The sequence below is a fragment of the Rattus norvegicus genome, chromosome 14 (genome assembly GCF_021556685.1).
Source record: "Rattus norvegicus strain SHRSP/BbbUtx chromosome 14, alternate assembly SHRSP_T2T, whole genome shotgun sequence".
NCBI lineage: Eukaryota > Metazoa > Chordata > Mammalia > Rodentia > Muridae > Rattus > Rattus norvegicus.
In genome coordinates this window covers 17,252,089-17,279,316 of record NC_141547.1, presented here as the reverse complement: position 1 = coordinate 17,279,316, position 27,228 = coordinate 17,252,089, and the positions used below count along the sequence as shown (strand labels likewise).

Below are 27,228 nucleotides of genomic sequence, written 5' to 3'. Positions count from 1 at the left end.
AGAGCAAAAATGATAATTAATCAAATAAACTGAGACAGAGCCAAATGAGAAGATCCAAAAGTAGAGGACCAAGAGTCTTTTAGAGTGTGAGGTTTCATAGTTTATAAGCAAGTAATTGGCTGACATGCTTTGAGACATACAGCCATTCACATTCAGCCCCTGGGGACAAAATGACATAAATGTAGCTACCAGGAATCCCCAGAGTAAAACAGACAGTTCCCAAAGGTGGTGTCAGACAGCTCTGTGGGGGTGTTCCTATAACATGAAGGCGACCATTTTTAAAAATCAAAGGTGGGTGAGTCTGGTACGTTGGCTCTGGGCGATCTCAGTATGTTTATGGTAAAGCTATTACACTAAAGATCATCTGGAAATACCGAATATGAAAAGTTTCTTCTAAATAAGTAGCCCAATTTTTCAGAATGTTGAAGAAAATACCCAAGGCTCTCTCTCATCTCCTTCAAAACTGAGGCCTGTCATAACAGGAGTGCCCATTCCATAGAGTAACGCTGAGCATAGTCAGCTGAAACTTGAGGGGAGCTGGGATAGAGATGCTGACAGTCAAACCTCATGTTAAGATGGACGACAGCTGTGTATCCCAGTAAGATGAAAGGAAGAAAACCCTTGTTTAAAACTCAGAAGGTTCTAAGCATATCTACTAAATAGGTATACAGGTAAACACAAGGCAAGTCTGCCTCAGCATGACAATGGGTGGGGAAGTCAACCCAGATTTCTATTTAATGTCTTCACTTAAGGTAGCTTTGGGATTCCATTATAGCACCTGTGGGGTCTTGGGACACCTTAGAACTGTGGAGGACCCCAGAACAATGCCTGACAAAACTGAACTAAAGCTGAAGGCACACCTCCACTACAGACCTCACAGGATTCTCCCAACAATGCCATGTTGAAGGAGTTGATAGTCCAAATTTATTAAACTCCAGAGACACCTTCTACCCCAACTAAAGGCCAAACCCACAACAGGCATAGTTTCTAAAATCAAAAATGTTAAAAGGTCATCAAAGGGACTATTATAAATATTTCACATCATTAGAGATCAAAGAAGAGATAGAAATTCAAGCAATTGACAAGATGGTAAGAAACCCAGCAGCTCTCAAGAGCAGAAGCCCAACCAAACAGGTGAAAGGGAAAGAAAGGGCAAAGGAAGCAGGGCGGAGACCCACGGGGACTTCTAAGAATAAAAGCACAATTAAACAGTAGGACATCTCACGGATGGCTTAAGCAGTAGATTTGACTGAGCTAGAGAGACAGTTGTCCGAGGAGATCTGAGGCATTATTTGGGATAGAGCAGAAAGGTAAACATGAGAAAGTGCAAGAATAAGAATAAAAGAGATCTCAAGCATAGTATGAGAGCTTCTATCTAATTTATTTCTGAATATGATTTGACAAAGTGAGGAGGGAGGGAGGGAGGGAGGGAGGGAGAGAGAGAGAGAGAGAGAGAGAGAGAGAGAGAGAGAGAGAGAGCTTTGGAAGGATATGACTGATAATTTGATAATTGTCCAGGATAGACAAACCCTTATAAAAAGAATAGATTTAAAACAGAACATAAAGTATGCACTCATTGATAAGTGGATATTAGCCAAAAAGCTCGAATTACCCAAGATGCAATCTACAGACCACAGGAAGCTCAAGAAGAAGGATGACCAAAATGTAGATGCTCCCACTCCTTCTTAAAAGGGGAAAAATATCCATAGGAGGGGATATGGAAGCAAAGTTTAGAGCAGTGACTCAAGGAATGGCCATTCAGCACCTGCCCCACATGTGGCCCATATATATATAGCCACCAAACTAGATAAGATTGATGAAGCTAAAAAAATGTATGCTGAAAGGGACTGGATATAGATCTCTCCTGAGAGACACATCCAGAGCATGTCCAATACAGAGGTCAATGCTAGCAGCAAACCACCGAACTGAGAACCGAACGCCCTTGGGGGGAACTAGAGGAAGGATGAAAGAGTTGAAGAAGTTTGCAACCCCATAAGAACAACAATGCCAACCAACCAGAGCTTCCAGGGACTAAACCATTACTGAAAGACTATACATGGACTGACCCAGGGCTCCAACTGCATATGAAGCAGAGAATAGCCTTGTTGGGGCACCAGTGGAAGGGGAAGCCCTTGGTCCTGCCAAGGTTGGACCCCCAGTGCAGGAGAATATGGGGGGTAGTAAGGGGGATGTATGGAGGGATTACCCGTATGAGGGAGGGGAAGAAAAGGGGAATGGGGGCTTATGGACAGGACACCGGGAAGGGCAATAACATTTGAAATGTAAGTAAAGAAATATATCTAATAAAATTTTTTTAAAAATTAAAGAAAAAACAACATAAAAACTGAATTTATACTCTGCTACAAGGTCATGGGTTGGAATGCTTCAGCCACCAAACACAATGCCTCAGAAAGATGAAGCCAAATTTGCCCTTGAGTCTTCTCTAGAAAGTTCTGGGGATCTGGCCCTCTGCCCTCCCAGTTCTGCGGTTACAGACCAATGGCACTGTGCCCAACTTTCCACATAGGTGATGGAGATCCAAACTTCTACACTCATTCCCTGAATAGCAGCAGTCTACCCACCGAGCACCCTTCCCAGCCTCTATGCCCGCAGCATGGAACCCATGTACAAAATGACCCACTTCACATCCCTTCTTTCTCTAAGGTTCAGATTCCTTTTTCCAAAATGTAGACTGCTGACCATATTGAAGGAAATCTGTATTTCTTACAATTTTGCCCATCAACTGGCTTTAATGATTTAATGGAAGAACAAGTAAAAAAAAATAAAGAGTTAAAATGGTTTGAAGCAGACAAGCTCTCATCCTATTATTTTAAATTTAAGTAATTTCAGACAGGTCGCTTCCCTGTCTCTGACTTCTGTAAAATGTCAGCATTAAAATCTGCCTTACCGAAGGTGACCGACAAGATTACAGAAGAAATGTTCACCAATTTGTTTTCTAGAAGTCATCAGTTTTCTTAGCCTGCCTAAAAGCTCGCTTCCCATTCCACACTGGAATCTTTCCTCAGATCAGTTCTTTTTTTTTTTTTTTTTTTTTTTCCTGACCTGCGTTTAATGACTCTTGAGTTTATCAGTTGTCAACACCAGAGTGCTTTCTTTCCCACGGCACTCAAATCCAAGATATCGGAGAACTTCATCTACGAAAACTATGAATTGTAGTTGTTTCATATTTAACCACATTTTGTAAAGAAAGCTTTTATATCAACAGCGTCTAAATATCACGCCAAAGATCATAAACCCAGCAGCTAGTAACAGAACCAAGGCACAAAGCCAGGAATGTTGATCCTTATCTGCAAGTACCTCCTTGTTTCCCTTCCAGTAACCAAGGTAAGCCTGATCCTGGTCACACCCACCCTCTGTGAGACACTTAGACATAAAACCTGCAGAAAGAGACCCTTCATGTCTGGGTGACCTGGGTATAATTCTTCTAGTCATTGACCCTCATGCTGACTGAGATGTCCTGACTGTTGCTTCTTGCCAGTCTCCTGCAGAAGACTATCAGGTAACACAATTTTAATGTGGACCATATCTGTTGCCTCAGATTTCTTTCTAGTGCCGATGAAAGAAAGACGCCATTACAATGTAGCCAAATCTCCTTTAGGGGTGCACCTGGAGTTTCCTCTTTCGTTGTAACAAAGGATTTTCCTCTTTCATTGTAACAATAGGTAATGACAGTAATGAGAGCTCAGGAGTTTGAGATGGTATGGGGGTGGCACTCGGGAACAGTGGAGAGAGAGGGGAGAAAAATGATGAAAACCATCAAAAAATTAAATTAGGAAAATTTATTTCACACACAGGTGATATGATATATATGACATGAATCATATATAAATATTTTATACTTATTGGAAAAAACATGTCCCTAGTAAAAATTCAAGCAGTACAGGGGCTATGCAGTCTGTATTAGGCTGTATTTTGCGTTTTCGCCAAGAAAATGCTTAGAAGAAACAACCCGTGTGGGGGAAAAATATCCTGCACCTCTGGTTGAGACTATTGGAATACACCTTGTCATGGGAAGCAGGGCAGAGTGCTTGGCTTGTGGGGACAGGAGAGTGTGGAAAAGACAGTTACATTGTGACAGACCAGAAGAGAAGGGCTTGTCAGAACCAGGATCCAAGCCCTAGGCTTCAAAGGCTCACTCCTAGTGACCCACTACCCCAGCAAGTCCCCATCTTCTGAAGGCTCCATGTCTCCCCTAATTGCTCCACCAGACAGGCGACAAGCATCCAAAACATATGTGTGGGGGGAGGCATTTTAGATTCGAACTGTCAACATTACTTAAGAGAATAAAACTAAAGATAGAATAAAATTTCTCCTACCCATGATCCCTCAGTCGTTTGGTTTCCTTGCCTAGTAATGACTTTAGTCAATTTTATTGTATATATCCTCCCAGAATGGTCTTTGCACGCACAAGTAAACTCCGTAACACAGTGTGCTCTTTTCAGATTTATTTATTTTTACACACATACATGCTTATTCATTTATTTTCTCAGCATAGGACATAGTGACATATTATTGTACCTCGGGCTTTCTGTGCCTTAGCTCGTCCACTGTCGCAGACACGTGGGTCGTTCCAGACTTTAATGAATGCTCGGGCATTAATTTACTTGTACATCGGCGAACTGCATCTGTAAGCTAACTTCACAAATGGGAGTGTCCGGCCCGAGAACCCATGGATGTTTTAGACTTTGTAAAGATTCCCCAACCTTTCCCGAAAAGTCTCTCTTAGCTCATTAACCTCCTATTGGCCTGTGAAAATGCATTTCCCAGCACCCCTGTGATGGGGCTGCCCATCTTACTTGTGGCTCTGCCAGGCTGCTGACTGACATCTATGAACTCATTGTTTGAGCCTGCATTCGTCACCAGTTATGGTTGGCTTCTTTCCATGTGTCTGCAGTCGTTGTCCCCTGGGAAACTTTCCTATTGATTATTGGCTTGTGTCTTTGGAATAGATACTTATATTGGTGAGAATAAACATTCCTGTGTAATACACTTATGTCCCACGCGCGACTTCTCGCCGGCAAGAAACACGCGGGGACATAGAAATCCTTGCTGTGACCAAAGTTTATTATAATCTTAAAGAGGAAGCCTCGGCGCGCCAACATGGTGCGCTTATATACACCCTAGCGCGGCGCATTCACACCTGATTGGTTGTTTACCCATGATCTCATCAGGCACGCCCCGGAGTGGGCAAAGACCTGGCATGAAGGCACTCTTGCGCATGCGCACAGTTAACTTCCTGAAAGGGAGTCGGCTGGCGCGGCGAAGGCTGGCGCCATCTTGTAATGGCGGAGGCTATCCTGGCCTTCCACGTGGGGCTCAGTGGAAGCCAGCGCCATCTAGCGGTGGCGAATGTTATTACGGCCCTCTACACACTTATTCACTGTGGACTTGACAGTCTTATTTACCTTTGCTTCTAGCAAAGAGAGACGTATGTCTAGTGTAGTTAAATTGTATTTTAATCCCTGTCGTGTTCACACAGCACTTTATAATTTCCAAACTCGTTTTCCAAGTTCCAGGGTCTGGTCCTTTGCTACAAGGAGGCAGAATGTGTTTGGCTTCAACTTTGCACAGGTTTTTTACCATTTCCCCCAACTTCATTCATACCCCCTTCCCCCTAATATTGGCTTTCAATACTCCCTTTAGCATCTACTCGTTTTCTGTGAGAGAGTTTAATTGGCAGATGCGTTTCTCCCAGATGATGTCTGATTCCTCAAGAACCTCCATCAGGATTTGAAAATCTCAGACCTATACAGGCTTCTGTATCTTGGAGTGGTGACGCTCCTCTCTTCATTTAAAATTCTTATGTCACCTCTCGAATGTTCATATTGCCAAGTGAACTTTAAGGTCAAGTTGTCCACATCCGAGAAAAATACAGTCAATCATATCTTATTGGCATTCTATATTATTTGTGGATTGATATAGGCAAAGCCAATATCGGCAATATGAAATCTAAGGATTGGATATAGCATTGCCTTAGTTCATCTGTGTGTGTGTGTGTGTGTGTGTGTGTGTGTGTGTGGTGTGTGTGTGTGCACGTGTGTGTGTGTGGTCTAGGGTGTGTGTGTGCATGTGTGTATGTGCATGTGTGTGTATGTGTGTGTGTATGTGGTGTGTGTGTGTGTACAGGTGTGTGTATGTGTGTGTGCCCACTTCTGCATACATGTGTGAGCAAATATGTGCTTCATTAGGATTTTACAGGTTTCTCATTCTGTCTTCCAGTTTCTTGTGCAGCTTACTCTTAGCCTTTGCTGTGGGATAACTGTTAGGAGGGAAAGAAGCATCTTTTTCTCTGTTCTATTCTTAGCCTGCACTCGGCCTCCTTCCGGAATGGTCTTGGCATGTGCATATTAATTCAAAAGCCACTGACTGAATGTTTACATTGTGTCAGATTGAAATCCAGTTGACTGCTTTGCTTCGTCTGTTTATGTAACAGTGACATCTGTAAGTCATCAAGACTCTTATGCCTTCCTTGTGTTTTTATAGTCTGTTTGCTTCTTTCTCCCCAAGATTAAGCTGGTGTTTCTCCAAAGCATTGTCATTTGATATAGGTGAGTGTAAGCACTCCGAATCTCCATTCCTTTAGCAGGTCTCTGTGAGGTTTTTTCTTTAATTGTCCTTAGGCATGATTCTGACTTTGGCTGAAGTTAACTTTTCAAAACAAGATTACAATCTAGGTCTAGTAGAAAAATATCCCAATCTACCCATGTCCAGCCTTTCAGCCTTGCTATCCACAAAGTTTATGTTCAAGAACCCATGATGAATCTACACTTAAAAAAATAGATCACAAAAACTCGTACAGTTTTAAGAAAGTTTGTGCTTTTGTTTTGGGTTATTGTACTGGTTGGTTTCATGTACCAACTTGACACAAGCTGGAGTTATCACAGAGAAGGGAGCCTCCCTTGAGGAAATACCTCCTTGAGATCCAGCTATAAGCCATTTTCTCAATTAGTGATCAAGGGGGAGAAGGCCCATTGTGGGTGGTATTCTTCCTGGGCTGGTAGTCTTGGGTTCTACAAGAAAGCAAGCTGAGGAAGCTAGGGGAAGCAAGCCAGTAAATAACATCCCTCCATGGCCTGACTTTCTTTAATGATGAACATCAATGTGAAAGTGTAAGCTGAGTAAACCCTTTCCTCCCCAACTTGCTTCTTGGTCATGATGTTTGTGCAGGAATAGGAACCCTGACTAAGACAGTTATATACATAGCTGTCCTGGGTTCATATACGCCTGGGATTAGATATGCCCAATAGAGGTAAATACTGGCCAGTATTCAGTTCAGTAGGCTTATTTCATGACAAGGAACCACCATCATAGCTATTTGTCTGTCAGCTTAGGAGCCAGCTGATGATAAGAAGGAGCTCCCTCTGATGCCCAAACTCTTATCCAGGCATCCATCTTAGCTCGCCCACCTAAAGCAGACTACACCTACCAACACTGCTAAAAGCTGTTAGGTCTCTTTATCTAGCTGTGACTTTTGGCTCACAGACTCATTTCTCTTTCTCTCCAAGTCTTATCTTCCTTAGAATCCTGTATTCCTTCCTTAGAAATAATAAATAGGTGTTGCCCATATTCCTGTCCTTTGAGTTCTTATGTTTCAGGATAATGTACTGCATGTCTAAGAGAATAGTATCCCAAAGTTGTAACTACCAGATGGTCCCTTCCCTCACCCTCTCTCGCCACACACCATCACACTGAGAACCTGTGTTTGACCAAGCAGTCATTTAGATGTGTTCCTTGGGAAAATGCCAGTTCGGGTCCTCTGTCCATTTTCAATCGTCTCATTGTTTCTTTGCTATTGGAATACGCATGTCTCTTCTTATTTTGGATATAAACTGCTTACAGGTCACAGGTTTGCACGTGTTTTCTCTAGCCCTTTCCTACTGTTGACCCTCCCTTCAGTAAAGAGGCCTTTTAGTTCCATGCACAACAGCTTACAGAACTGGCTTTTGTTGGTTTCGAGGCCATATTGAAGAGACCATCATTGCTCTGACTAGCGTTTACCACCTCCCCCTAAGTTTCCTTCTGCAAGTTTTGTTTCATGTTTTACCTTTGGTTCCTTCATTTCGTATATGGCATAAGATATGTATATGATCTGATGGCATTCGTGACACGGGGATAACCACTTCTTCACCACAGATAAATGTAGTAAAGCTACTATCATTTCACCATTAATTTTCATTACTTGTCTGCTTTGCTCTCCTCACTGGAGGATTTCATGGTCTGTCTTTGAGCTCACTGAGTGTTTTCTTCTGAGTGATCAGGTATGCAGCTTGTGTTCTCTGATGAATATTTCACTTTGGTCATCTCATGATCTTCAACCCCAGAGCTTCTCCTTGCCTCTTATTTCTGGCTTCTATTTTACAACGCTCCTGATTCGTTTTCCCAATCCCACTGAGTTGTCTGCTCTCTTGTATCTCCTTGAGTTTGCTGAAGATGATTATTGTGTTTTAAATCATTTTTTTTCCAGACAACTCAGTGATCTCCACCTGTTTGGGTTAGAGACTGGAGAGTTATTAAAATGTTTGCATTGTGTTGGCTTTGATCTTTTCTATCTCTGTAACTGTTTATTGGTGTCTGTACATTTGAGGGATGGATTCTGCAAGTAAATACTTTCTTTGATTAGGTCCCCAGACTAATAGAACTGCCTGCAGATCTACAGCCATAGGTCACATGGCTACTACTGGGTCCAGAGTCTCTAATATGAAGGGGCTTGTCTCTGCCATGTCCACAAGGAGGGTAGGATTGCCTTTGAACTGTAACTAAGCGGGGAAGCAATTCAATTGCAAGTTGCTAGCAGACAAGAGGCCTGCCCCTGAGGACACAGACTGGGAGGGCTCACAGCAAGTGTCTACATGGGCATGACTGCTCTCATGCAGTAGCTGAGAGACCCAGAGCTGAGTTAGAGTTTCAGGGTCCACAACCAGCACTAACTATGGTGGGCTTATTATCAAAGACAGCAGTGGCTATGACTCCTCCTATGCCCCTATGCAGATGCCTCCAGTATCTGATCCTTCATCAAATGAGGTGGCATCCAGTTCCATAATGGGACAAAACTGTATTTAGGTTTATAGCATAAACTTCCACAAGGTACATATGGGCAGCTTGAAAATTCTTGCAACTATGGGAAGATACGTATAAGGAGCCACTGTCTCTCTCACCTTGCTAATATCAGTTGCTAAAAGTAGTTTGAATTTTACAGTCACCTATTATAAAGATGTGTGAGGGTCTTTGCAACCACCATGATCCACAGGAGGCAAGAAGGTAGTTCTATTCAACAAGTAGCTGTTGCTGGTTCAAACTCTGAGTAGTTTATTTTAGGTATATTAAAGCACAGCCCAATTTGATGAAAACTTCCCTAGTGATAATTAATTCAATCCCTTGGGGCACAATAAAGCTTAAGATGTGACTCTGTTGAATCTCTTAGTAATGTACAAGTGACATCATCTATAAACATGGGTTCTATAGACTGACTGTGTGTGACACCTTCTATGAAAATGGGATCTATAGACTGACTGTGTGTGACACCTTCTATGAAAATGGGTTCTATAGACTGACAAGCTCACAATAAGCATCTGGGGGAGGATCTGATGTGGTCTTGGTCACACAGATAGCGCAAAGCTCACCAGACTATTGACCATATCCACTCCCAGCTTTCTGGATGGATAACAGGTTACACATCCTTTCTTTGAAAGAACAACCCTGTATGTTTAATATTCCTAGTTATTCCAGTGCTTATCTGTGAGCACATGGGCCTCCATGCCTCCATCAAAGATATTCTTTGTCTTATGTTAGAGTTGTACTATGATAGGTCCGTCATAAACTGAAAATGCCTCTGTTATTTCTAACATGGCAAACATTATAGCCCAGAAACATAGCACAATGTAGGCTACCCATGTCTATCCCTGTGATCAGATGTCTGGCTGTCGCCTGCGTCTAACTGCTGCTCCCCATATTGCAAAAGAGTGACAAAATTAATATCACTATCTTGGGAACAAAACAAAATTCAAGCATCAACATATGGTTCCCTATGAAATCATATCACTTTCATACTATTATAAACCTATAAAACCATGAGTTGAAACTACGGTAAGTCAGAGGCTATAAATACTTTGGTATGGTAGTGTCACCTCATGGGAATAATAAAGATAAATTAACATACAGACCTATGTATGATATGCATACATGCACATGTATCTATTTGCATTGCATACTAAAATTCTATGTATATATTTTGTATTAGATATAGATGCCATTTATATTTTATTCAAAATACCATATCTTACATACTTGAATATGAAAATAAACTACATATATCGGAATATAAAAACACTGTGCTTCATTAAAAATAAATTTAAAAAGAGTCTAATATGACATGATAGGATGTAAATAACTGATATGTAGAATTAGTAAAGAAATCCTTCTTTAAATTGAACAAGTTTCCAAGGTTCAAGGAACAAGTTTTAGGACCAAACCTAGAGTTTATATTGCCTCTTTCTAGAAATGTCTAAAGTTTTGATCTCATAAAACCTATAATTGGAAGGTATAAAAAGTAAATAAGTAAGTAAATAAATAAATACACCATACAATATCAGGTTATAAAACAATGCATGCTGATGTTTGATTCAGAAAAATGAGGGAAAGGGGGGCTGAGTAGGTGCTCAACAAAAATATCAGAGACTTGCTTATAAAGGAGAGATGTTTAAGTGGAACTTTCGAGAAAACAAGGGAACCCATGCACACTCCAGGCAGCAAGAAGACCAAGATCACAGCTCCTGGGAGTAGCATGCTCTGGAAAGAGTGAGGATCAAAGTCTGGAAATAAGTAAATACAGCAGACATGTGGAGTCTTAGGACAGTGGAGGTAGAAGCACCCATCACACGGTGTCCACGTTGCTTTCTGCATTGCATGTCCTCAAAGGCTGCAGCTCAGTGTATTTTGAAGGCAACAGAACTTTGGACAAGCTCAGTAATTAGCAATATTAGAATAAATTGTTTTGAAGCAAAAAAAAAAGGGGGAGGGATGAGCATGTAAAATCTTGAACTGGAAAACTCTTGACTTAAATAGTCATCCATTTTCTTAACTTTAAAAAACTACAGTTCAGGCAGATACTTTTTTTTGTCCTTACAGTTTTTAATTTCCATAAAGAGTCACACATTATGAGTGACGATCAGTTTCTTGTGCTGCCACAGAGTACATAGTCATTAAAATTCTCAGTTTCTACAGAGCCGTCTTATTCTTTTTGTTAGTATGTTTTTAATTAAAATAGAATTACAAGGCTTCCCTCTCCTTTCTCCCTTCAATCCCTCACAGATACCCTCCCTTGACTCTCTCCCATGCCTCCTACTCTCAAGTTAATAGGTTCTTTCTCTTTATTAATGTTATCTACACACACACACACACACACACACACACACGGATGTATGCATGCACAAATAACCATATAGAAATACAATGTGCTGAGTCCATTTTTCTTGTTGGTATGTACATGGTTTCAAGATGGACTCCTCTGCATTGTGTGAGAGATTGCTGCATAAACAAGACCAGAGCAATGGGAATATCAACGGGCATGTTAATATCTGTACTGGCTGGTTTTGTGTGCCAACTTGACACAAGCTAGAGTTATCACAGACAAAGGAGCCTCCCTTGAGGAAATGCCTTCATGAGATCCAGCTGTAAGCCGTTTTCTCAATTAGTGATCAAGTGGGAGCGGGACCATTGTGGGTGGTGCTATCCCTGGGCTGGTGGTCTTGGGTTCTACAAGAAAGCAAGCTGAGCAAGACAGGAGAAAGAAGCCAGTAAGTAACATCCCTCCATGGCCTCTGCATCAGCTCCAGCTTTCTGACCTGCTTGAGCTCTAGTCCTGACTTCCTTTGATGAACAGCAGCGTAAGCTGAAGAAACCCATTCCTCCCCAACTCGCTTCTTGATCATAGTGGTTGTGTACAAATAGAAACCCTGAGTAAAACAATATCTGAAAGGGAAAGTTTGAGGTGTTGCAACCCTAGACAAAGCTACAGGTAGGTAATGACTTCTAGGGGAAGGAGAAATAGCCTCTCCAGGGATGAAGTCTGCTATTGAGTGTCTTCTTCTTAGTGTCCACAAGAACAATATTGAACTTGATGAAAATAGATGTTGTGAGCAGCTCATTGACTTTCTTCAACTTACTTTGTGTTTCAAGTGCTACAGATAATAAAGGCAGGGTGAATCTCCGAGTTTGAGGCTTAGCCTTAGCTAGGCTAGAACACAGGAAATGTGACTGAAAGCTGCTAATGCTCAACTCTTATTTATTTGCTTTTTTACAGCTTTCTATCTGCCTTCAATAAGTTATGAACTTGCTCAAGGTCATCTTCTATTAGACTTTCCATCACATGTGGATGACCAAGATTAGAATCAAGCTCCAGGGAATCAGTGCATGACCCTTTCCAGAGTGCCCGATTCTTTCTGGTACCACATTCTAAATCCTGAGTTTCTGCTTTCCTTAAACGTCTTTATTTAATGCTCCTTGTTTGGTTCCTTGTTAGATTTTGACTCTTTAGCTTTTAAAAGATTCTCACAAGTTCAATACCCACCTTTAAAGGTGGTTTTCTGGGTAAGGGAAACTCAAAACGGCCTTACAAAGATCAATTATAAGGACCCAGAGATTTCTAGCCCATTTTCAATTGAAAGTTTTCCCCCCAGTTTTCAAATCTCTGCTGTGGTTTCCCTGAATCCTTCCGTGATTGCCGCACCTACGAACTTCCACCATCTTCGTAACTCTGTCTGGCTTCCTCCGATTCTCCTGTGCACTCAGTAACTCACCTATCCTTTCACGTGGGACTTCCAACAGCATGGAGTGCACCTTACTCTTTGAAGCACCTAATTTATACTTGACACACAGAATAGGCACTTAAGATTTATTGAACTTAAAATACTGCCAAAAAGGAATGCTTGACTAAGGCAAACTATTAAGCAAACTACCCCTTCAATTATTTCCCATATTTCTCAACTTCAATATCTTGGGTAATAAAAAAGTTCCCAAGCCACTTTGCAGCCACTCGTAATGTTTACATTAGGGATGTAAGTGGCCCTAGCTTGTTTCTCTTACAAGGTCCAGCTGCTGAACCAGTCACCCAGCACCGGCCCAATTTTCGATAATAAACATATTTCATCAGTCCGCTTCACAGAACTCGTGGAAGTGGCCTCAGTTCATGGGAACAGACAGCATCTGGCTCCCAAGGAGCATAATTCTAGACAGATGTTGTTCCTGCATGCCTATCAGGAAATAATGATGAGGAGTAGTGGAGAGTAGTTTCTTTAGAACAGAAAACATGTGTTGTCTTAACCTCTTTAATATTGTAGGTAAAAATTACTATTTGTAAAATAACAACCTAAAGGATGGACTTATACAACCCAGGTGAAAAATGCTAGACTACTCTGACTTAGTCACTTACCGTATCGAATATGTCATGGACTAGATCATGGACTAGAAGAAACCACCATTATTTTATTCATTAAAAAGGAGAGAGTAAAAAGTTAGCCAAACATTCTATGTTACTTAACAAGTTACTAATCACAATTGAGAGATGTTAAAATGTGATAGTGTCAGAAATATAATATATGCCTTAACATCATTGAAGGTCTTTCTAAATCCAGTAGCTAAACACTTATTAAAACATGATCTCTTTATACATGTTGGTTTCTTTGTTATTCTTCCTTTATCAATCTCAGTATTTATCCAAGTGAGCCAAAAATCTGTTGTAAGTGAATGAATGGCAGAGAGAAGGTTGAGGGCACGATACCCAAAGTATCCAGGAAGAACACACTGCAGAGTGGCTGTTTGGGTTGACTGCATGGCTCAGGAAAGGCAGGAGCATTCCTACAATGTGTTTCTATCCTTTTAGGACATGTTCACTCACAAAGAAGAGCGGGTATTGCAAAGTTAATTCTGAAAAGGTTGGCATATATAGATTCATAAGTTTATAATAACCAATTTGATTTGCATAGCACAACATCTGCCTCTTACCTTTCTTATAAAAGCCAACACCCACTATGCAAATACAGTGTTCTGCTCTCAGCCAAGAGTGAATGGCGCCAAGTTCTCATAGGAGAAGTTTGGTTGTCCAACCTACTGTGACTGCATAAGTCTGCTTAGATCTGAGGTAAACTCACCCGCTCAGTAGATACAAAGCACAGTCCCTAATATCCGCTTTATTATCATTGATGATCATATTTCTATCTCTTACCTAACATACTTTCTTCTTCTCTCAATAAGATCAAATTTCAAGGTGTACTGGCTTCTATTTCTTAGCTACCTCAGGCAGTCCCCTGTATGAGAGCACACAACAATGACAACAATTTATTCTAAGCAGCAGTGAGTGTTGAGTTCATCATGTAAACATACCACTCTTAGTGTGTTTGAGACAGCCATAATTACAAACCCATTCTGCCTCTGTATATATGTTATCTGAAAGGGACACCTCCTTTCTTCTCTCTTTTTATACTCAGACTCCTCATCGCCTTGTCCACTCAGAAATGCTATCCCAAAGCCTTATCTTCAAGCTAATATAGACTTAATTATTTTACTTTCCCTTAGGCAAAAGGACAAGCAATTTGGGCCCTGATCCAAAGCAGGCAGAGTACACAGCTGTGGTTTATTATAATGATAGTGGTGTTAACTAAAGAGCGACCAAACTAGAAATAATGAAACTGCCATCTGCTTTGCTAGGCATCATTGTCAAAGGCCAACAAACTCAAACCAGAGCTAGATGTGTAGAGGTGTCAAGAATTGCATGGATGACAGCCATAGATGACAGCCATTGACGACAGCCAGAGGAGACTGGATTGGGAGAATTGTGCTGAACTCTATGTTCGTCCTTTTTCATCAGAACAATTTTCCCAGAATGCACACTCTCAGTTACTTCATCAATTCTCATATTATTTTCATCCCCAAACATAAAGTCCATAGACTTTTGGTTTACTTACCATAATTTGCAGTTGTTTGGGTTTTGTGGGCCCTGCCTCTTATTTTATCTCTTATGAAGCAACAAGAGACAGTTGACCATCTGGGCAGTACTGTGGATGTTGATGATGGGGATTTCCACAGCAATCCTCCCTTTTCCAAATCTTAAGCCACACACTCACATTGTACATTAATGATGCCTTTATGCTTAGACAAGATTAGGAGTTCTACTCACAGAGAGAGGAAGGGAGGGAGGGAGGGACGGAGAGAGAGAGAGAGAGAGAGAGAGAGAGAGAGAGAGAGAGAGAGAGAGAGAGAGAGAACATGAACTTCCTTAAGAAGGTCGATGTCTAGTAGCAGGGAATATAGAACCTGAAGTGGCCACCTCCTGTAGGCAGGCAGGACTTCCAGTGGAGGGAGGGGGACACCAAGCCACAAAACCTTCAACTCAAAATTTGCCTACAAGATTTTCAGGGATGAAGATGGGACAGAGATTGAGGGAATGGCCAACCGATGACTGGCCTAAATTGAGATCCAACCTATGGGAGAGAGCCAAATTCTGATACTCCGCTATGCTTGCTGATAGGAGCCTAGCATAGCTGTCATCAGAGAGGCTTCATCCAGCATTGGATGGAAACAGATGCAGAGACCACAGCCAAATATCAGGCAGAACTCAGCGGGTCTTGTGGAAGACTACAGGAAAAGACAAGAAGATCCACAGAGCCAGCTAACCTGGGCTTATGGAGGATCAAGGAGACTGAACCGCTAACCAAAGAGCATGCGTGGACCTAATTTAGCCTCCCTACACATATGTAGCAGATGTGCAGCTTGGTCTTTAAGTGGGTCCCCTAACGATTGGAGCTGTCTCTGACTTTGAAGCTGTTGCCTGCCTTTGGATCCCTTTTCCCTAGCTGGATTGCCTTGTCTGGCCTCAGTGGGAGAGGATGTGCTTAGTCCAGATGGGACTTGATGTGCCAGGGCAGGTTGGTACCCGGGGGGTGGGGGCCGAGAGGGTGGGACTGGGAGGAGAGAATGGATAGTGCCTGTGATGCGATCGGGATGTAAAGTGAATTAATTAATTAATTATTTAATGGAAAAAGAAAGCACAATATTATATACTTCGGACTATTGAAACTTGAAGGCAGAAAGGTAAGTCAAACTTTATGATGTAGCTTCTGACATTCCTAGGAGATGCAATTACCCAGTAAACTGACCTTGGGCTCCTATAATCTTTGGGCTCTTCTTCTGCAGTTATCCCTGTACCTCAGGTACAGGGGATTTTTGCAGGTACATCCACTGGGACAGGGTTGCACCGCTCTGAGTTTTTTAAAATTAAAACTACTTCACACCCCCAACTCCTTATAGTTTATTCTTTCCCCAGCACCTCCTGGATCCTCCCCACCTCCCCTCCCACCCAAATCCACAGCCTTTCTTCCTCTCATTAGAAAACAGGCCTCTAGAAAATCATAGCAAAACAAGATAAAACACAAACACAGGTACAGAAGAAAAGGAGCCAAGGAAAAGGCATAGAAAGCACATACAGATACAGAGCCACACAAGTTCATGTACACAGAAGTCCCATAGAAACACGAAACTGGAAATGATAGTAAGCCTGTAAAAGACCTGTAAGCTATAGGATAAAATAGTAGTAGCTGATTTTTTTCAAAGTATACATAATTACACAAAACACTAGGTTGGGGAAGACATAAGCAAAGTGGGAAGCTCTATTTTATCCAGTGATTGCTTCGTGAAGGAAGAGTATATCAGTAGGGTATTCACTCCAAAGGCTTAGAATGCAGTGTAGCATTGTACAATCTTTGTGTGCTTTCAGGGCCACGTTCAACAAGCGGGTGAAGAACAGAACCTTAGATCAATCACCATGGAGTAATTTTGGTGGATCTTTGTCCTTCTTGAGACCTGGATAGTTTTAGTACTCATGACCCTACCCTGCATACTGGCCTCTTGAAGGTTCCTTACTCTGAGGTAACACAAACACTATTTAGTGGGAGGGTGCTAAGTGGGTGTAAATGTCAGGTCATTGTCTGAGGCTGGGGTGTGATTTCCATACAAGTTAGGAAAACCCACTAGGGCCAATCATTAAGGCAATCATTCAGCTGCACTTAAACCATAATAATGTCTTCCTCAGAGCACATTGGGGTCTAATTTCAAGCCATTGTTGCCAAGTGAGACCTTATTGTTTCATTTCCTCTCAGAAGAATCTGACTTGGGTAAATAACCTGGTTGTTTCATTTGACTTTGACAAGCTCTAGAAGTCTGGCAGAAGAACCTTTGAGCAAAACCAGCACCGTGTGCATTTGGAAGTAAGCAGGAGCCAGGGGACTTGTAGTGACGGAGTATAGTCTAGACAAGTGGTCTCAAAATGAGGTCTGTGATCCCAGGAGATTCCAAGACACCTTCAGAGCATCCGTGAGGTCAAAATATTCTCGTCACTCTGTGATGATGTCTCCCTGGCTTGCCACAGGAGTGCTCTAGTAGTGCCATGTGTGAAGAAGCCAGTGACATAGGAGTTAATAGAAATGTTCTCAGTCTTAATTTGGCACTCAGTGAATATAAATGCAGATAGCCTGTGTTCTGGAAAGAGGGTTCACGGGCCCCTTGATTATTTTTAAAAGTTCAAAGTTACTTTGAGTTTGTTTTGTCTTGTTTTAAAGCTTAAGAGTGGCTGTTTAGAGCAAAGTTGTCCAATCAAGTTTACTGCAGCGACAGATGGGCTCAACCAATCCCTGCTCTCAGATGGTAGCCATGGAACACTGAGCTAAAGTGAGAGCTGTCTGGTTTAGGATCTGAGGCTTTGTTTTGGTTTGACTTAAATGTAAGCATAAACAGCTGCTGTGTGTGACATATTGGCCAATGCAGGCTGACAGTGGAGGTGTCTTACTCCTGACTGCTGTCCTCCCCCTCTGTTTTACTCAAGCTTCTTTACTGTTACACAGGGTCTTTTCTTCGAACTGTTAAACTCTTGGCTGCTTTGTGTGGAGTATGAGGCAAATCTTTAACCACAAGCATGCAGTGAGAAGATTAGGCATACTTTTGGAACAAGTTTGTGTACCAGATCATATTCTTGGCTCAAAAAAGGAAAGGAAAAGAAAAAGAAAAGGCTGTGGTTGCTACTCTGGGAACTGAAGAATTCAAAGGGTTTGTTTTCCATGTTTCATCGACACAGACATTTGGAAGTTGTTTGAAAAATTATAAGCAATTGTGTATGCTTTGTTTCTGCAACACTTAGAGGCAAGAACGCAGGCTCTGCAGCTGTTAGAAAGCCAGATGAACTTTCTTTAAGTTGGCTTGCCTGGCTGTTGGCCCCTGGGTTTCAGCAGCCATTTTGGAATTCTCTAGTGGTGGAACTGTATGGCTATAGTGCATCTGCTTCACACGCTTTTGCCAGCCCTGTGTATTGATTTGCTTCTCTCTGTTGTGTTAAAACAATGACTGAAAGCACCTTGGGTGTGGTAAGGGTGTATTTAGCTTATGCTTACACATAACAATTCATTGCTAAGAGAAAGCAAGGACTCGAGGAAGGACTTAGAGGCAGGAACTGAAGCACAGCCATTGAGAATACTCCTTACTGACTTGCTCTCCACGGCTTGCTCAGCCAGCTTTCCTATACAACCCAGGCCCACTTGCCCAGGAGTGATACCACCACAGTGGGCTGACACTGCCAGATCAAGGATTCATCAATAAATGAACCCACAAACATGCTTACGGGCCAATTTGATGGAGGCAATTTCTTAATTGAGAGTCTCTTTTCCCAGTTGTCTCTAGTTTGTGCCAAGTTGACAAAAACACTGTGTGTCCAGAAGACACAGTGGGGGGTCTTAACTTGAAGACCTAAGCTTTGTGTTTTCTGACCCTGGTGATTTATTGCACTTCTCTGAATTTTGGTCTTCATAATAGAATGGAATGCTGACAGTGGCTCTGTCACATGCTGCTGATATGAGATGGGCTCTCTCTTGGACTAGCAGATTTATCTCAACCATAGCATCTCAGTATCCAGGGTCTCCACTGAAACTTAGACTTCAAACACTGGCCTCTCAGAGCTTCATTCCAGGGTATCTGGTCAATAGAACATTGAATGGCCTCACCACCTTTCTTCTTGAACCCTGGGACTTTGATTCAAGCCTCCATAGCTACATCAACAGCACCAGGTTCTGCTGATGTCCCATGAGATGTATCCTGCCCACCTCCTTGGGCCATGGCTGATAGTTGCAGTGACCTCTGTATATGCTTAGTGCTAAACTAAGGTTGACATTTCCAAAGAGGGCTAAATCTATAGACTCAATCTTTTCTGGCAGTCTCTCATCAAAAAAAAAAAATGTTGATCAAATGCTTTTCAAAGAAATGTTTATCAAATACTTTTCAACTTTACATCTGGTAACTTTCACTGAGTAGGGACATGGGTATCTTTTCTCATGTCCTGGTTAAAAATAAAAAAAAGTGGGGGATTTTTTCCAATAGTGCTGATCTCTAGCAGTGATCCTCAGCCTGGCTCCAACTTTAATTTCGCTCATGTTTCTTTCCATATAGAACTGCAAGTCTTTAAAACACGTTCTGCTTCTTACTCTCCTTTCTGGGTCGCTAGTTAAAGGCCTCAGGTGGTACCCCATGCCACAGCCTGAATGTTATATTGTCCTGCAATTTCACCCTCAAAATTTGTTCATCAGTTTTGGATTCAGCTTTATCCAGATATTCAGAAAGCAGGAAGAAAATGGCCAGATAATTTTCTAGAACATTAAGTGGTCCAGTGCCCAGTTCCAGAGAGAGAGAGAGAGACAGAGAGAGAGTCCTTGTTCCTTGCTGAAACCTCATGAACCCACCTTTTCTGCCTGCATTTTACTAGCTTTTCAGTATTCTGGACTCTTACCACATTTAAGGGCTTCATCTACCCTTCAACTCCAAATTTTTAGACATCCTTCCCACAAACCAGTTCTAAATCCCAATCAATGAACTACACGGCCAGTTCTATCATAGCCGCTACCTCTCGCCGGCAAGAAACACGCGGGGACATAGAAATCCTTGCTGTGACCAAACTTTTATTTTAATCTTAAGGAGAAGCCTCGGCGCGCCAACATGGTGCGCTTATATACACCCTAGCGCAGTGCATCCACACCTGATTGGTTGTTTACCCATGTTCTCATAAGGCATGCCCCGGAGTGGGCAAAGACCTGGCACGAAGGCACTCTTGCACATGCGCACACAGATAACTTCCTGAAAGGGAGTCGGCTGGCGCGGCGAAGGCTAGCGCCATCTTGTAATGGCGGAGGCTATCCTGGCCTTCCACGTGGGGCGCAGTGGAAGCTAGCGCTATCTAGTGGTGGCGAATGTTATTGCGGCCCTGTACACCCCACTCCTAGTACTAGGAGGCTATGTTACTTTTGTCGTTGTTGTTGTTGCTGTAACTAAATATCTGATAAAGGATGATTTACTTAAGATCACAGTTTAGAAAGATAGAATCCATTGTGGCAGGGAAGTGTGATAGCCAGGAATAGCTTAGGCCATGGCAGTAGGATGTGGAAACTCATTTTATGTCTTCATCACATGTCTAGAGAGCATAGTGTAAGCTGTGTGGTCCAGAAACAGGGCCAACCTGAAATCCTCAAGGCCTCCCTTCCACCAACGCGCTTTTTCCACAAGGGATGCCCACCTCCTAAAGTTTCCGTAGACTCTCAAAATATCACTGTCAGTTAGAGACCAAGTGTTCAAACATGAGACTGTGGGAGACATTTTGTTTAAAAAATCCTAGCAGCTGTTAAAAATCAGAGAGGATTCTTCTACGAGAAAGGTCATGAAGAGTTGGGCATGATTGGCTCATTTAGGGCTGGCAAGAAATCTGAATGATAGAATCAACAGGAAAATGAAAACAGATGTTAAAAGACAGACAAATTGAAAGAACCTATGATGGGAGGAGTAAGTATCTTTGGATTGGCTTCACAGATAGTGGGAAATTATTGAAAATCCTTGAGAGAGGCATGCACATAGCTGACTCTGAATTTTATGGCAACCTCTGGTACTTCATTCATTGTAGAAGGCAGCTGGATCTGGGGAATGTTCATGTACAGCTTCTTCAGAGATTTCCTCCACTTCAACAACTGTCTGACGATGGGAAAATAGTTTATCCCTCTTATTTTCCATCCATAACACAGCAATGATATTGAAAACTGTTTTAGAAGTTTGCCATGATAGCTGAATGAGTTTAGAACAGTAGCTAATATTTTCAAAGTCAACATAAATTATTACACAAAACACATATGTGTTGAAAAGAAATGCGAGCAAAGTGGTAAATAGGTGCTTATTTTGACCTGGAATAATGACAGGTGTATGACATACCAGGAGACTGAGGCAGGAGGATTGCAAACTTGACACCAGTATGGCTATTCAGTAAGACCTTTCCTTTGTGAAGGAGAGAGAGAAAGATCTAGATTTTGGTAAGCTGCAGGTAAAGAGAGGGGTCTAGGAAGGCATGCTGGTATCTAGTCCCAGGTCAGTCCTGTGTTCATCTCTCTAGGGTTCTTTTTCTTTCTCTGTAAACTAGAAGCAACAGCAATACCCATTTCATGGAGTGTCATATGTGATGCGTATGAAGTATCATATATGATCTGTATGTAGTGTGTATGAAACGTCACATGAGATGTGTTCACTCAAGAGCCTAGGATCTAATGACCACTTGCAAAGGGTAGTGTCCATTATTAAAAAAGATTCCTTTGGAGGGCTTGTAGTCTCACAGCTCTTTACCCTCACAACTCCTGACATCTACAACTCAGAGGATGCCAAAAACAAACCTTTTCAATTAAGTAAAGCTGACACGAATCTCTCAGAAAATGTCCATTTTGCGTTTTTTTCTCAAATCAACCCTGTATCATTCTGAGAAAATGCTTTCATTTCAAAAGGTGGGTTGGATGACCCCACACCATAATTTATATGAAGGGTTGCACCATAAGCACTTAGAGACTGGATTCCATAATATTTCCTTTTCTTCAATCTTCTCTCGCAGTGACTCTGATATGTGAAGAAGTCATGCGAGCTAGCGTGGGTATGCCGGGCCTCGCTAAAATTGATGAGGCCCCCATTCTTCATAGCAAGTGGAAGAATAAGCGGGGTTTTGTATGGTAAGTTGTAAGTTCAGACCATTGAGAAAAAGAGACAGCGCCTCCGGTTTCTGGACCTCTTGCTATCGGAAGCACACTGATGGCCACAGACCACTTGGGAGTGTACAAGGCTGTGCACAACGTTTTCCATTGGTTAAAGCATGAAAAGGTAAGGAAGACGAGAGGAGAGAGCCAAGGACTGGAGGGCAGAGAGATGTTGAAAATGCAGGGGTGACTTCAGTGGAGGAGCTAAGCAAAGGACCGTGTGTGTATCGATTAACGTTCATGTTTACACCGAGCACAGGATTAAGTTACCTGAGTGAATAAGCTCTTAGTCAAATTTTAGATTATTCATGGTAGGTGGAGAGTGGCTAGGAAATCTGATTTAATTAAGGTGAGTGTTCATTTAAAGCACTGGCTCCACTATGCAAACTCCCTAGCCTTGGGTAAGTTATTTGAAGTGTCTGAATCACGATTTTCTCAATAGTTCCTAGGTTATTACATTGATGAAGTGATTAAATGGCTCTATAATCCACGTAAGGCAAGAGAAATAGAGTCCTGACACGTAGTAAATGTAAATTTTATTAGATATTGTAACTGTGATTTATGCTTTTAATTGAGTCAACACAGCTCAAAATAAGGGAAGCAAGGAGGCTGCCTCTCAAGGAGAGACGGGTCTTCTCCCTGCCAGCCTGCATGGTGTCCTTCCTTCCTCACATTGACTAGGTTTAAACTCATCTGCTGTTAACTCTCCCTAGAGCAACTTTCTGATGAGAAGCTTTTGATGTTTTTTATTTTTTATTTTTTTCAGTTTTTAAAATTTTAACTTTCCTCAATTCCATCCATCGACACACACACACACACACACACACACACACACACACACACACACACACACACATACACACACACTTTATTTCACTTGGGAACCTGATCTCTGAAGTACCTGCAGTCATGGCATTGCTCATAGGTCTTTCAAGGACTCCCCAGGTCCCTTCCTCTTCCGACACTAACACAGATGCTAATGACAGGAAGGGTGAACCCGTTTCCTTCCAACTCTGTCCCTTTGCTCTCCGGCACTTAGCACGTGCCAAGAATTCATTTTGTGCTCATCGATGTGCTGGACATTCTGAGTCTATGGTCGCAAAATATGTAAAATACCAAAAAATAATCCAGTTTTGCATTTTATCAAAGAAACAGATCCTACATTAACCCAAATTGTTTTCCTAACAGATTTCAATATGGTCCCCGAATCTTTTCCTAAACCAATCCTTGCATGATTTTGAAACAAAGAGCATCTAATATTGGCAAAAATTAAAAATAAATAAATAAAACAACTTATGAAGTCAGCTTAGCAGGATGCTCCCCATCCTGATATCTAATTGGGTTCTTCAGGCTCCTTAGATCCCCATGTGATGTCATGGCTTCATGAAGAATTCAGAAATTCACCAGAATTCCTCCTGCTCTCAGATGTTTCTGTGGTTTTCTATCCACTTAACCATCAGCCGGCTCCCACTTGGACATGCTGCAATTGGAGCTGAGAGCCTAACCACTCTCCTTACATGTAAAAATCCCATTGTCACAGTCCTTCTCATTACTATATTTTATTTATCCTTTGAGAGGCTCACACATGTATACAACATATTTGGGTCATATCTATCCCCTTTGTCCCACTTCCAATTCCTCCAGGACATCCCAACAGCCCCACCCCCAACATGAATTCCTCTTTCCTCTTCTGCCACTGCTCCTTGGGACCCCCCTTGAAGTGAGGGTAATACACCAGGAGTCCCAACCTCGAATAAAATGACTCTTCCTCCTTGGGAAACTGTCAACTGGCAGTAGCTCCTATGATAGGAATGAGTTTCATGGGCCCCTTCCAGGCCTGTGCTGGAATTATGACTGGCTAATCCTGGGCAGGCAGGCAGCCACAGCCACAGCTACGGTGGGTGACCTCATCAGCGCAACAGCTTTGTCACATCCTGTTTCACAGCGATCCTCCCACCCTCCAGCTTTTGTTCTTTTCCCCTCTTTTCTTCCATGTTACCTGAACCCTGAGGGATAGGGTAGCAAATAGTGGTGGCCCTGACTATTATTGACCCCAAAGTGTTTAATACACATCACTGAATATTTTCTTTCTTTAACAGTATGCGTGCAACAAATGGCAAAGATCCCAGGAAGTTCTAACAAAGAAAACATTGTGTTAAAAATGAGTATACGGTCTATTAAAGGAATCAGAATAGACATGTCTTGCTTTCTGGGAAACAGCAGTCCCTGCATCTGGGAAGGTGGGGGAGGTAGTTAAGAAATGTTTCTGCTGCCAGATGAATGGGCTGGCAGCGCTGGGGCGGGGGCATCGCTTCTTGAGCTATCGGAATCCCGCCTTGCTGCACAATGTGTTTTTCTTTGGGAAGACATGATAAATGGTACTTAGCTTATGCAAACATTTGCATAGAGTCTCTGATTAATGGAGCAACTGAATTGCAGAGTGCTGGAACACTGGAGCAGCTAACAGTTCCTGTCATGTTTCAGTGTAGAGAGGACACTCACCTACATGGCTCAATGCTGCCATTCTTTAATGGGTCGGTTATTGTTTTCACTTAGAAATGTGTACAGTAAAGTTAGTGGAAGTGAAGCAACTTTCCTAGGGCAACTAATGTAGCTGCTGACCACTAGTAGTACTACTACCATGTTTTATCATCTAAGCCAGTGCTGCAGTGTATGTGTGTGTGTGTGTGTGTGTGTGTGTGTGTGTGTGTGAATGAGTGTAGTGAGTGTATATGTGTGTGAGCATGGGTGTGTATGAGTATGAGTACGTTTGTGTATATGTATGCGTGTAGTGAGTGTATTATGTGAGCGTGAGTGTATGTGTAAGAGTGTGTACATGAGTGTGTATGTGTGTGATTGTGAGAGCTAATGCGAGTGTGTGTGTGTGTGAGAGAAGAATGTGCATGAGTTTGTGTGAGTATGTGTGTGAGCATGTGTGAATGTAGGTGAGTATGTGTGTGAGACAGTGTGTGTATGAGTAGTGTGAGTGTGTGTATGTTTGAGTATGTGTATAAGAGAGTGTGCATGAGTGTGTGCTTAAATATGTGTGTGAGTTTGAGTGTGTATATATGTGTGAGACAGTATGGATGAATGTGTATATTTGAGTGTGTGTGTGTGTGTGTGTGTGTGTGTGTGTGTGTGTGTGTGTGTGTGTTAGGACACTGGTTTCTCTATGAAGGAATTCTATCTTTCATAATAATAGCCTTATTGGGAGAGAACGTTCTCAATAATAAAAATCTAATTTAGAATAAACGTTTAGGATGTAGCTCAGTTATAAATTGAAAGAAGTCAATGCGGGAAAATTCCAAGCCTGGATCTACCATCTATTATTTTAGCATCTTATTTCCATGTCATGCAGAAAACATGGGCTTCCTTTTCAGTCTGTTTCCCATGCCCTCATCTAGTCGGTCTTCAAGATCTGTTAGGCTAGCCCTAGTTTTCTCTTTGACAAAAGAATCAAAACTATTATGGTAGGAGTTTTAGAATTGTTTCTATCAATAACAACAGGCAGGGTGGAGGGCGTGGCATGGAAGCCACTATGCAGAGGCAGGCCTGCCCTGTTACCTAGAGCAAGAGAAAAGCATCCGAGAGAGACTGGGAGCCACGCTGGGACAGGCTTCTGCTTCACTCAGAAGGAAGCTGACTCTGAGAAGGAGAGAGGGTGACTCTTCTACAGTCCAACTGTGAACAACAACAACCACAACAAACTCCTCCTTGTAAAACAAGAAAAAGTGCTCCCACTAAGCCGTGGACTGAAATGAATTTTGTGCGAAGACTGAGGGTGTGTGCTGACTCAGAAATCCCTCAGTGTGCAAGTAAAGAAGAGGAGTCTGCGAGGCATGCCTGCCTCCTTTGAGGTGAGATCACTGTGAAGGGAACAAAGCGTTGAAAGTTGAAAGTTCTGCGCAAAGAGAGCAGATATTTATCTCTCTGGATTTTTATAGGTCTCAATAAAAAAACATCGAAATTAAAACCAATAATAACATGTTACTTTGTGCAAGTGTAAAGTGCATTGAATTCTGAAGACCTTTCTATTGCAATGTATTCTTATTTTTCTTATTTCATTCCTGCCCCTCGCCCCCAAGACAATAACATTTCTTTCAGTCAAGCTCGCTTATTCTAAAATCTTGGCTGTCTGTCCCTTAAATACCTCAGACACTTCCCTCTTGCGTTCCCTTGCCATTTTGTGTTCTAGCCAGGATTCCTTTGTGCTAATCAATTTCACTAATTAGTAAAGACAAAAAATTTAAGAAGTATTATGTAAGAGATTATATTATGTTTCCCATGATTCCAAAACTCGTCAACATGTTCTTATCAGAGTGAGTTTGTATTTTTCTTTTCAGGAGAAATAAATAATGGAAGAGATAGTCATAGTCTGTTGCTGTTTTCATGAATTCTGGCCTCAGCTCAAGCCTCTACCAGAGAGCCAACATCTGAAAGTGATTCTGGGTGTTATGTGCTAGTATGTAGCAATCTTGTTGTCCTTAAAAAAAAAATCTTGTGAATATTAATATTGAAGCACACATCTGAAAAATAGCATGAGGTGGGAGCTGACTGGGCTTTCGTTCTCCTCTCCAGATAGAGAGTGAGTCCTAGGGGGTTCATTTATAGCATATACTTTCCTCTTAGCACTGCTATGGAGAGCTAGATATGAGTGATACATATACATATACATGTGCACATGTGTATTTATATTATATATGAGATGTATAAGTATCATATATGTGATATATAGGGTAAATATGTGATTCTTATATATTCCACATATAATATCAAATATATAAGAATCGTGTGTGTGTGTGTGTGTGTGTGTGTGTGTGTGTGTGTGTGCAGTTCACAGCTGGGAACTCTGTGAACTACAAGATATTCTCAGGACAATAGCAGCCTGAGTATTATGGGGCTAACTAACTGCTTTTTAATTGAACTTGAAGTTTGCTCTGTAGGAAGAAGCCCCCCCCCCACACACACACTCTTTAGAGAAAAGAATCCCAATTCCATTTATCTCCAGGATCTTATCTCGAGGAATTCTTCTCAGATCATGCCTTTTGGACAACTTTGCTACCCAGAATTTTCCCTTTTTTGCCTAGATATGTGTAACATAACAACTCAAAGGAAAAGCATACAC

At 41.9% G+C, this 27,228-nt stretch overlaps 1 protein-coding gene across 5 annotated transcripts in view; it reads left to right on the top strand.

Moving 5' to 3' along the window:
* Positions 1-3,421: 3,421 nt before the first annotated feature.
* LOC148001254 (uncharacterized) overlaps positions 3,422-27,228 on the top strand; it is a 56,018-nt gene continuing 32,211 nt past the window's right edge. For 3 of the 5 annotated variants that reach the window (XR_015636893.1, XR_015636890.1, XR_015636892.1), the window contains exon 1: positions 3,422-3,520. Coding sequence is in view for 1 of the 5 variants with exons in the window: in XM_087584522.1 (XP_087440648.1) it covers positions 21,988-22,079 (92 nt within the window). In the remaining 4 variants the exon portion in view is untranslated. Of the gene's footprint in view, positions 3,521-21,964; positions 22,228-27,228 lie in introns of all 5 variants that reach the window. The other 2 variants (XR_015636891.1, XM_087584522.1) reach the window with 2 other exon arrangements.